At 38.5% G+C, this 12826-nt stretch overlaps 1 protein-coding gene across 1 annotated transcript; it reads right to left on the reverse strand.

The window, feature by feature from the left end:
* Nucleotides 1-7: 7 nt before the first annotated feature.
* On the reverse strand, nt 8-10066 carry si:dkey-12h9.6 (macoilin-1). The gene is made up of 11 exons (XM_004083567.5): nt 9775-10066; nt 8440-8581; nt 8161-8287; nt 7591-7714; nt 7243-7421; nt 6235-6703; nt 5996-6154; nt 5304-5474; nt 3684-3810; nt 3056-3230; nt 8-1864 (listed from the first exon to the last, which is right to left on the reverse strand). The coding sequence occupies exons 1-11, from the start codon at nt 9849-9851 to the stop codon at nt 1674-1676; spliced, it is 1941 nt and encodes a 646-aa protein (XP_004083615.1). The 5' UTR covers nt 9852-10066; the 3' UTR covers nt 8-1673.
* Nucleotides 10067-12826: the final 2760 nt, after the last annotated feature.

The raw sequence follows: 12826 nt of genomic DNA on the forward strand, positions 1-12826 counted from the left end.
AAGCAAGTTTTATCTTTGAAATCGAAACTTTACATTGTAGAAGACTGAAGAGAAATAATGTGCACGCAGACACAAAATTCAGTAGTTTAAATCATACAAAATCTAATTCCCTGCTGGAATTAGCAAACGTTAGTTTTAGAAATGATAGCCCTTGTACGTCATGTACATAGAATGTGCTCACACATTTCATGCTGACAAACATTAGAAAATCAAAATACAGCAGTAAAATAGAAGTACAGCAAGACTAAAAAATAGATTTTATATAAAACACATTAGAAACACAATCTAAATAAAAAGCTACCAAATGGTCACATCCCATTTATGATTTTTTTTTTTTTTTTTTTTGCTGTGTGGGGTTTTCAGTTTTCTACATTGTGATAAAAGAAAAACAGTACATAGCACTTCAAACACATTACTTTTTCACATTAAATTAGTGTTTTACTTCCAAGTTTGAAAGTAATGTATGTAGGCACAGTATTTAAATCCATGAACCGTCTTTTATAGTTCGGCTTTAGCTCAAGGATGAAGCAACAGCTGCTTAGTTTGCCTCCTCACACAGCATCACTGCCTAAATGTCTATGAAACACCTTAAACTGTGCCTCCTCAGCAGGTTACCATAGCAACAAATCCTCCGCTCCGTATCCTGTCCCAGTCAGCAGCCGAGGCTTCAACTATTTTTTTATCACATTTTTAAAGATACGATTTGAAAACTCGAATAAAACCATTTTTTTTGTCTGAATTTCAGCACAATTTAAATAAATCCCTATTTACAAACAACTTGCCTTTAAAACTTGTTCTCCTCAAAGACTCATCATTTGGACCTAATATTCTATGTTTTATCAAATTAATAGAAACATTTCATGGCAGAAATTCACAAAAAATTGATTTCTTTTTCCAAATTTGTTTGGTGAATTAATAAAAAGTTCTTTTTGAAGTCATTGATACAAAATTTGCTGCATCTTCAAATTCCAAATACTTGGGATTTGTGCGTTTGCATCATCAAAGCAGAGGTCTGACATTCATTTATGGCTGAATTCCATTTAGCTGCTTTTACCTGATGCAGAGCAGGAGCCACAATTTAAAAAGTAAAAACCTGCAGTACTTTTGTGAAAATTTTCCATTTCAAATTTTTCCACAGTTTAAATACTCAATAATGACGTTTTCTAAATAGTTTTTAAAAAATGTACAATTGCGATACTTGTGTCAAAAACAGTTACATGTCAGGATGCTCACTTTACAAAGTGATTATCAAATATCTAATAGCTGCAGCGGTATTCTTTTGGTTCCTTCAATTTCTAGGTAGACGTACCTAAAAGTACAAATAATGTGAATATGTTTACAATTGAACAGAAGTGAAATACAGTTTTGGTTTCACTCTTTTTTCTTATCAGTCGAGTAGGGAGGTCCAGCATCACACCGTCCATCTGCAAAACTTATAATTTAGTGATAAAAGTAGTTCCACATGTGGGATTCCTCGGTTTAGAGCAAAACCATTGGACTTTGAGGAGCTAAATGTAGCGAGTGACAAATCAAGGTAGCACCAAGAGTGCAGCAGAAGGCATTTGACCTTTGAAGTCTGGAACGGTCTCCTCTGGTGTCGTTTAGCTCTGTGATGCCCTCCTTTGGTCCTGAAGAGAGGAGGTGAGGTGACGTCAAAGCGGCACAGCGGCCTCTCATTTCTTCAGACACTGGTACATCAGCGCCCGCGGATTCAGCATGTAGCGTTCAGAGTTGAGGAGCTTGGTGAGGTATTGAGGCACCTGTGGCCGAGGAGCCACATACGACACGTCGGGGCTAACCGCCATCACCTCTGCGATCTTCCGCTTCATCTCCCGGATCTCCCTGTCCTGCTTCTTTACTTTATCTGTCAGACAAGCAAAGGTTCATGTTATGACAGGGACTCTAGAAGATAAAACATCTTTAATGTCCCAGAAAACCCAAATACTGAGATTTCTGCAAAGCGTCACTGCAACTGAATCTCACATTCGTCTGCAGCTGCAGAATCATGAGACTAATGGTGATCAAATCGGAAATACAATGCCAAAAATAAAAGCTGTTCAAATAAAATCTTTACTTTTTAGAGTATCTTCCTCACATGCTGTAATAAAACGCTACAATTATTCCGTTTATTTTTAAAAGTTACCAGCAGGGGGCAAACTTTACCCCTGTAAACTGAAAATGAGGCTGAGTAATTACATCTAAAAGCATAATAACTTTCTTAAAATATGGCAAAGTTATTTAAAAATATACAATTATGTAATTACGATAGATTAAAAATGTAAAGTAAAACAAAATGGATTGTCAGAATCTTTCTGTCAGTAACCTCTTTGTGTAAATCAATACAAACAAACAAACAAACAGTTTTTAATTTTTGCAACTGGACTTCAAATGAGCATTTGGTATCAGCCTGGGAAAGAGTGTGAATTATGTCATTTTAAGCTGGTATGGATTAGCATTAAGATAAACAGAGGTAATTGAAACCCAGTTATGGAGTAAAAAAAAAAGAAGGAAAAAAATTTGTAAGATGAGTTTGCATTTTAGAAAACCAAAGAAACTTTCTTCGTTTTTGCACCACTTCTTGGTAGAAAACAGGAACGGCAGTTAAATCTTTTGCACAAGAGAAGCTGAAAAGTGACCTCTGTTGTATCTTTAAATACTCTTGCTAGATTTGTTTATCTGCCACCCCTTGAAATCTGAATTTTTATTTCTAATTATAAAAATAAATTAACCCATGTTTTTCCTTTCAAGTAGATGCTAAATTAAAGTAAGTTCTGATGCGTATTTGCATCACTAGGCATCGAGGGGGTAAATCTTCTACTTTTTGATTTAAAACAAAATTTTCTTCTGAGTCATTGTGAGCCCACAGCTATGCTTAAGCACATTTTAGAGAATAAAACGTTTTCTTAACGTGCTTTAACAGAAAAAAATATTTAGAGAGTAAAAAGCTTTAGCTTTTAGACAATATACTTATTTTTAAAAAGATGTCACTTCATTATACAGGTGGACACAGATGCCAAAGTGGAAGGTAATAGAATTTATGATTAAGAGAACAGACCTTGAGCAATTTCCAGCTGTCTGCGAGCGTCTCCTAGGGCAGAAAACAGGTCCAGCTTGATGCGAGTTTCAGCGCTCAGATTGTACTCCAGGTGCTGAGCTTTCTCCTGCATGGCTGTCAGAGTAGACAGCAGCATGTCTGTCTCTTTCTCCACACAGCGATACTTCCCCAAAGCCTGTGTGCAAAAGAAAAAATCCAGTAAGAACAAAAGGGGGCTTTGGACTCCCAACCATTTCCTATTTCTGTTTAGCTTCCCCCTCAGAAACAAAGGATTTGATTTGAGACCTGATGCACTGATGTGCGACTCAAAAAAGCATCAACAATATTTTTGAGACATCATTAAAAAAATTATCTTTTAAATTAAAAATGAACAGGCTTTTATTTTGGCATGCATCACGGAGAGAACGTCACTACAGGAGATGCCCACGACATCACAAACAATCATACAGCAACACTGCAAACAGATGTGATGACAAAGTGCAATGCGTGAACTGCAGGCCAAAAAATAAACACAAAGAAACCTCAGATGAGCACAAAAGAATTTCATGAGCAAACTCAGAAACAACAAAGAACTGGACCACTTGAGACTCACAGACACACTTCATTCCCAAGTAGAGTAAAAATATACCTCAACATCTCTCTCTAGATCTAGCACACGACTCTCTTTCACTTGATACTCCAGCTGCAGTTGTTTGTACTCTGTCTCTAGATCTTTAACTCTTTTCCTTAACATTTGGGTTTCACAGTGTTCCTGTCTGATGTGGGAGATGGAGAAAACAGCAGTTTTGAGTGGTCATATCATATTTTTACATTTCCCTTTTCCAAAAAAGAAAAGAAAAACCACACATCTGTCATGTGAAATAAAGCAAACTAAGAAAAAAAAGTACACAATATGTTGTAAAAAGTGGATTAAAGGGATTTTCTACATGTAGACACACTCCAATTATTTTGAGCTACTTTAAGAGTGTTTGTGGTGAGTTTTTTTATTATGATTATGCCATTTTTAGCCAAAATCACAAAGCATGTTGTTGTCAAGGACATAGTTTCTGCAGAGTGGCAGGAGTCCATGGAGAAAGCCAGTTTCCAATTCCTCACACCCATCTGTTTACACTTTCCTGCTAGCTCACAGCTCCTCACCCCCCAACATAACATTATAGGTGCAACAAAAATTGCCAGCAATATTGGAGCTATCCAGTAAGAATCAGAATAGAGGAGAGCAAGGAGCTTGTGGCCTGCAGATTGTAGCTTTAACTCCACAACTAAAGTTTTTTTTAAACTGCATTTTTTTGAATAAAAAAATTGCAATTTAAGTTTGATTTTAAATAGTATTCTTCGTATATTTCCTCTATCAAGAGGAGCCTCTCAAACCTGGAACACAATCCCAGAAAGCATTCGAAGGCTCTCCACACGTCCATCTTTCTCAAAACAATTAAGATCATGGCTGCTGGAAAACCAAACTTGCACTCATAGCTAACTTTAGGGACAATGCCAGAAAACTGTTTGCTAACAAAAATTAAAAAAAAATCATTGGGGGGTGAAAAAATTTGTCACATTTGTCATAGTATTGTTCTGATATTGGCGATTTTATTGATGTATATTTTGGGAAACTATGCATTTGAAACTGTTTCAAATGTTATCTGAGTTATGTTAATTTTATGTCATTTATTTAATGCAATTCTACGCTATATATGTACTTTTTTACTTTATTTTACTCATTTTATTTTTAGTCTCTAGGTGGTTGGCCATGGTCAGAACGGGACAGAGGATGGAAATTAGCCTAGGCTACAATCCTGCATATTTACAGTGTCTCATTACTTTTAGAGTACTCTACACTGTTTGTTGTATGCATTGTCCCTTAAATAAATAAATACAAAATACAAATACAAAAATTTCACAAAAAGACGGCAAAAATACCAATTTCATCGGAGTGGGTCTTTCAAAACTGAGACTTTAGATGATCAGGAAGAAAAACTGCTGCAGATTTACAGTAGATGGTAATGTCGTGACATGCGTCAAACAGGATGTAATGCTAGAAACGATGCTGTTTATGCAGTTTGTAGTAGTTTGCACTAAACCACTAGAATTGCAGTCTGTTGTCGCCTCAGTAGCTAAGCCACAGTTGGCTGTGTTTGCTATTTGCACAGATTTAAGATGATCTTTTCTTCTTTTGAACAGAACACATAGCACTTAAGTTAGATCACATTTGAATACAGTTTTTCTGTACCGCTGTTTTAATTCAAGAAAGTACCTGTTTGTTAGACTCCGTGCGGCGTTTGCCGCCTCCTCCAGTTTCTGAGAGTGAAGCTCGGCCAACTGTTTCTCAGCAGAGAGTCTGGCCTCAGCTTCTGCTCTGCTCTTTCTCTCCAGCATGGCACTGGTCTGCTTGTCCTTCTGCTTGGCTTTAGTCAAGCACAGAATCCTGCAGGGAAGACATTTACAGGAAAACATACAGGCGTGTTTGCCGTGAAAGCTGCAGCCACAGGAGAGCAGCTTCCTGCAAAAACTGGAGCATGTCCTATCAAAGCTGGTGTCGCTGCTGGAATGCATGACATGCTCATCTCGCTGATGATTTGATGCTGCTGGCTGATGGGGAGTGCTTTGATGTGCTAAATGCACTGGGAGTACATCAGTGATGGCACAAACTTTTCAGATATTTTAAATTTTGCTCAATAAACTCAGTTTTAGCAGATAAAAATAATATCATTTTTTGTGGAAAAACATAGAGTATCTGAGTGATTTCAATATGATCATAAAAAAGGCTTCCTTGGGATTTTAAATCATGTAAATAAAATATAAAAGTTTAGTCTATGTACAAGTTTGATGTGAATTTCCAAGTCATCTTTGTAGAATCCTGTTAGGGCATCTCTTCTACGTGGATGCATCCTTATTTAATGTTTATAAGGAACATTATGTAAAATAGGTTTTGTGGGCCACTCTTACTTGCTCTGGAGCAGCATGTTGGACTGTCTGAGCAGGGAAACTTCTGGTCTCAGGCTCCTCTCGCTGTTAGTTAGGTTGCAGACGTGACTTCGCAGCTCCTGCTCACTTTGTCGACTTGCCTGCAGGTCCCCCTTGAGCCTCCGCAGCTCTGCTTCCAGCCTAATGTAAAAAAAAAAATCTTTTTAGGAATGACTTAATGGATTTATTTTAAACTGAACTGCCTAAAACAAGTAACGGACTTGTTTATCTGTTCTGCGTGGAAATTCTGAGCAGCGGTGGTGCTCTTGTCCGCTGCATCCCTGCTGGGACTTATCGTTTTGAAGCTCGACCTCTGCTTCTTCTCCGACTTTCCTCCAGGTGGTGAAGGAGTGTTTGTGCTGCCTCTGCGGGCTTTCGGTGAGGAGTTCTTAGCCCCTTTTGTGGCTTTGCTTCCTTGCTCCTCCTGAGGTAGATTTTCTAGGTTTGTAGGAGACTCTGGGGCTCCTCCCCCACAGTGAAGCCGCTCTTTGGGCTCGGACACAGCAGGTTTGGACGGCAGTGGCCGTCGGTTTAATTCAGCTGGCCTGGCCTCCTGTGGTGCCTTCTCTGCTGGTTTCTCCTCGCTGAATATCTGAAGGCAGTCCACCGTATGTGCGTCATCGTGGGCCACCATGGCACCATTCTGACACTGATACTGACCCGACTCAGGCCTGATTTTCCATTTAGAGCCTGCAAAAACAGCAGGAAGAATGGAGGTCAATATTTCCACTTGGCCCTGAGAAGTCAAAAAATATTATGTTTTCCGGGTGTGAACAAAACAAATCAAAATAATCTCTTAAAACAGTTTACTGATGACTAGACTATTTCCTCTGATTGTCCTGGTCCAACAAAACTATAACATTATGACTCACTGGATACATTAAATTGACATAAGTGAAAGTTTATGCTTCATTTTCCATCTGAGCACTAAAAACGTTTATTTTTCCAAACATATCAGAAGAAATACAGAAACTTTGCATGGAAATTTTTTGAAATCATGTAAGTAGAAGTTTCCTTTTAAAAAAAAGAAGCTGAAAATCAGTTTTAAAATAACTATAAATATGATTATCATCCCCCACTAGACTCCTCTCCATCTTCAGAAACAGAAATATATATTTTCCCATCTTTTGCACAGAATGTTTACAGTTTTCTGTTGAGTGAGTGATAAGCAAAAATCTGCTGGTAGCAGGAATATCAGCTGAATGTTTGGTGCAGGTGCTATGACTTACTGCTGCCGCCATCTGTGCCGGTTTTGGAGTAAAACTGCAAACCTGGCGGGAGCGAGTGCTGAAGGAGGTGCATGTGAAAGTCGTTCTCGCTCTGCACGGCTTTCTGAATACGCAGCTTGAAAACGTTGGTGAAGTAGCAGGTGGCATCAAATCCCAGATAAACTACGGGGTATCCGATGCTGAAAGTAAACAATGCCGTTTAAATTCCAGCAACATGGATAACTAACACAGCCAAAAGCTGGATTGTTGACAAAAACTCTTGCAAGTGATCTACATAAAATTATCATGTATTATAGGTAAGATTTGTTTTCAAATGCATGCAATTTTGCAAACAAAACATCAAATTACCAGTGTGCAGCAAAAAGATGAGACAGATTGGGATAAGAAGTATTAAGATCTTTGAGTCGAAGGGAAGCCTCTGTGTACACAAGAAGGATCCACAGGGACACTGTCGAAATGCAGATGCCCTTTTCTGAGGAGGAGGAAAATAATACACAATCTGAGCGAAAAATATATAATTTTCCAATCGTAGAATGCACTTTTGATTTCAAGAAAAGCATAAAAAATTTAGATCGTGTGGTAAAACTCTAAAAACTATTGTCAGATAAAAAAGTTTCACTCTTTATGAATTGCTAAAAAGTTGTTTTAATTTTATAGCAGCTAAATAAAGAACAATCCCAACGGTCAAATAACCGGTAGTTGAATCTTAAACATTTAAACTGCTTTTAATAATCTCTAACAATGCTCAACTATAATATTTAATACATCGGTTTGACATTTTTACAAATCAGGAAAATTGTTGCACTTATTTTCAACCTTTTTCTCGTCTTTTGGGTTACTCTTACAACATTTAGGCTCATGTATGCATGAAAACATGACTTCCATGCAAAAATGTGCAGCAAAAGTAAAAATCCTCACCTGTGTGCCATATATAATTGAATAACACGTAAGTGCTTGCCACAAAAAACAGCCAGTGCAAAGGAACAAAGATTAAACAAAAGATGTCCAGAGTGAAGGCAGCACAAACGAAAACAACACAAATGACCTGAAAAACAGGAAGAAGGTGTCATCACTTTAATGCAGACAAATCTGTTTCACCTAAAACACAAGAAAATCCAACAGCACACATGTTACAACGGCACAAAGCTTTTTAAGGCTCTGCACTGAATTATAAATCCCACAGCGGGGGGTCCTTACCAGCCCGTGGCAGTGGAAAGTGGTGTACACACTCCCGAAGAAGAGCCAGCATGGCCACAAGTACTCCAGCCTGAATTCAAGGATGAAATCTGCCAGCAGCACCAGCGTCCACATCACCATAAACTTCACAAAGGTGTACGCGCTGAAAGGACACATGCAGCAAAACCAACTCTTATTCTCATCATATTTAGAAATAATTCTCAAATACATAGAGTTATTTGGGTAAAATGGGGGGGGGGGGGGGACAATTGATTCCAATAAAGAAATGATGCATCTTCAAGCTCCAAACCTCCACAGATGACCAGAAATCAGAGCTAAACCTTTAATCAAGCAGCTGCATCTTTTAAAAAAATCTCATCCACGCCTCAAAGCAGAACAAAGAACAGTAAGAAACTCTCCCCTTCATCATTTTATTAGACAAACACAAGCCAAACAGAAAGCTGTGGCTTCCTCCTTTGTTCTGCTCATCCTTAGACTTCCATCACATCACCCCTTCTTTGTTTGGTAACCATGGCAATATTTCATCTGGAGGAGAGTGGGGGGGGGGGGGGGGGACCACAGCATCCCCCCCCATATCACACTTACAGCTGCCTTTTCCATTGTTGCTTTGAGATAACACCTTCCGATTAATAAAGTGTCTTTTTAAAACTATCTCACACAATTTAACCAACCAAAAAAAACATTTATCTTAGAATAAATATTTAGGTTTCAAATTTTTCAAATTTATACAATTGTTTTTAAAAATCCAGCTGTTTGCAATTCATAATCATAAAAGTGACGAAAAGTTGTGTTGAAATTATAATAGAAACTGGATCTGAAAGGTTTTTTTAGAGTACAATTTCCTTTTGAAACAAAGCAGTCAATCATGCAAGTCTTTTCCCACAAAAAGAAAAGTAATTAGTTTATATCCAACCAGGCAGATTCAGGTAAACCACTTGAACACAACAAGGTGTTTGTTAACAGACACACAACAAGAAATTTCATTTTTTGGCACTTCTTATTTTCAAATTCAATTTATGAGCAAACAAATGATTTTATTTGGATAAAAAAAAACAATGATCCAGAGAAAAAGAAGATGGGTTGACTGTAAAAAAAAAAAGCAGGCCGACGTGAAATCGCACAGCTGCTGCTTTCTGTCTGTAAACACTGAAGTAACTGAAGTCACAAGATGAAGCTGCTGCTTCTGCTGAGAAAAGCGCTGATGAAGAGGAGGGATGCAGGTGAGCAGGATGACGACGGCTGAAATTCACACAAAGACAGGCACCACAACAAAAGAAGCCGCCTGCCGACGCGTCGCGGCACGGCGCGTCATGGCGCGGCGCGGCGCGCAGCTACCTCTCAGACAGCTTCTCCGTGATTCTCAGTTTTTTCATCTTTCGGAGCCTGTTCGCGTCCACATAGCGTTTCTTCATCTTATGGCTTCTGCTCCCGCCCTGCTGGTGTCCGAGCTCGCAGCAGCGGCGGCGGCGGAGGGAGGAGGCGCGGAAACAAAAGCAAACAAACCGGATTCCTCCTTGTGGACGAGGATGCTCCCTTCAACCTGAGAGGATGATGAGGTCTGCGAAGGCAGGCGCCGGAGGCTGTGCGCATGCGCACAGCTGCTTGCACCTACAAGTGTTTATCGCAGGAGGGGAGCATCAACACGGAGCAAACAATTAAAGAGTTTAATGCAATTAAAGCAATCAGACAAACATATATTATAAAGGTTCTTTCATACTTTTTTAGAAAAAAAATCTAATTATTCTAGATAAAAATGTTATAAGGAGCAATAGAAAGCTAAACAAATTAAAGAAAAATCATGACCAATTGTGTAATTTTGACTGCAAAAACTTCAAAAACATATTTAAATCTACTCCAAAGAGATCAGAAATATTGAAAATTAACACAATTTGTAATTTTCTTAATTTATTCTGAGGAGTGGCGGTCTTTCCTCAGGGCAACGTGGGCGGTGGCCCAGGGGGCAATGTTGTCGGGGGCGGAGGAGCACCCCAAAACAAATACAAAACAAAAAATACAAGTTTTTCTAAACTAAAACCACCCATTTTCATTCAATGTTAAAAAAATGCACCAGGGCGCCCCTACTATCATGTCAACTTGCCAGTATTTTGCGCTCTCTGCGTAGAATACAGCACGCTAGAGGAACGCAGGGGGACTCACCACTTATGATTCCAGACTCCACAACAAACTAACTGCTGCCAAAAGCTATTTTTATAAATAAAAAAAACAAAAAAACAAAACTTAAAACTATCTGCTTTTAAAAATGTAACTATTTTATATTTTTATTCCCTTACACTCACCAGCCATTTTTAAAATGAATTTACCATCAAAGACCCTTTATGGATCACAAACGTGTAAGCAAGTGTATATGTCTTTACCTCCCACAGAAATGGAACACTGAAGCTGAGGCCAATGCTCAGAAATGGGCCAATACCTGCTCCATGACCCACAGCCCTGCCAGCTCCACATAAAATCAGCAGTAAGCTCCATGTGACACCAAATCATCTTTTACTGACCTAATGAAATCTTTAGGAGCGATAACAACTTGAATTCTAATCGTTTTTATTGTTTCATGCTATCAATAAACACTCAAAGCTTTGGCCATTTATTTTATGTCATTTTATGTATTTTTTAATTTTGCTTGTAGAATTGTGTTTTTCCAAAATTATCTAACAAGCTCAAATTTTCAAGACAATTTGACAAGACTTCCTCTGTATGGTAAAATATTGACTGATTTCTAAAAAAGCATCATTTAATAAAGAGACTTTAGTTTCAGGTAAGCTGCAGCTCATTAAAGCTTTTTATTACATCTGTTTTTGTGTCAACAGAACTTTATGACTTCGTCTGTGCTTTTGTAAGTTACTTCCCCTAATTTATAGCAACAAAATATTTTGATTTAATACTTATTTTTTCCTTTTCATTATGCTTCTGCATGTTTAACCCCTTAAGACCTGAGATATTGCTTGATATTTATTTTTTATTTGTAGTCACTGGGTCCCAGTAAAGCATTTATAACTGCTGTGGTAATATAACTCACAATGTCATGTCCACGCAAAAGGACGCCAGGTCTTCAAAGGTTAAAGAGTTTTCTTGTAAGACGTTTAGATGAATTCGAGCTTCACACAAATCTGGGTGTGCTGAAACAACAGCTCTGATCCTAAATAATTGACCCGATCGAGCCTGAAAGATGAAAATGATGAATATCATCTGATTTTGTTTATGGATTATGAGGTCAAAAAGGAAAAATGTACATTTCTACTCTTTTCATTCCTTGCAACCAGTGGTTGTGGAGAGAACCTGTACATGTCCAGCTTTAAGAACTCTTGGACCAACGTGCTCCAGGCCTGGTACAATTAGGTGAAAGATTTGAATCGGTTTGTTCAAAAGGGGCCCAAGTCCACAATTTTTCAAAATAGAGTTACTATGGTCGTCAAAGGAAAAGCTGTCTGATTATGTGCAAAAAAGTCCTAAGTCCGTTGTAATGTATTGACTATGCTTGACATTTAAAATATATTAAGTGCAAATCTCCTGGACTTGGGCCTCTCTTGCATGGGTTTTGTTTTATCCCATAGATGGCAGCACTAGTTATCCAATATGGCAGCACCACTGTTAAATTCAAGAAGGGCCCAAGTCCACAGACTTTAGTTTGCTAGTCCTCTGAAATTATAAAAGTGAGGTGCTTCATATTAAAGCATTTGTAAGCTATGAACTAGTGCTAAATCTGGGTAAAGTATTAATCATTTGGTGTAGCCTCCCTTTAAACTATGCAATTCAAATAATTTTACTAGAAAAACAAACCTCTTGGACTTGAGCCCCTTTTGAACGATTCATTTTTCAGTATGGAGTCGGATTCATTAATGGAGGCGTAGTTGGGCATTACACCCAGGTGCAGCAGAATTCACCAGTTCCCATTCATTCAGGTTCCATTTAAACCAGCCTAAACCTAAAATGAATGAAATGATGTGCTTTTGCACCCTGTACAGGTTGTTTGATACAACTCCAACCAGATTGGCTGTCCCATGGCTTACTGTCCCATTTCCACCTCTAAGTACTTCAGTGTCTCACACTAATGCCCACTGTGAGCTCCACTTATTCTTTTAAGCAATTCCATGAAATTGAGGATTCTTTCTTATTTATCCTTCTGCTCTTCAGTTTGTTTGCGAGCTTTCAGAATGAATTTCTGTCGTATCTGTGGTGATATCCCCGCTTTCTGCCGTGTTAAATTTTTGATGGTCTGTCCTACATTACAGAGTAAACTACCAGCTGTCTCTGCCCTACAAGTCAGGACCCTCCTGCGCCGACTGCCCCTCTGCCTGTGAAAACAAACTGTGCTGTAAGTCGAGAACGCAGGAGTGCCCAATTAAAAATGAATTGCAGCAAATTGCTGCGG

Source organism: Oryzias latipes, chromosome 24 (assembly GCF_053564925.1).
Source record: "Oryzias latipes strain Hd-rR chromosome 24, Olatipes_Hd-rR_3.1".
Lineage (NCBI taxonomy): Eukaryota > Metazoa > Chordata > Actinopteri > Beloniformes > Adrianichthyidae > Oryzias > Oryzias latipes.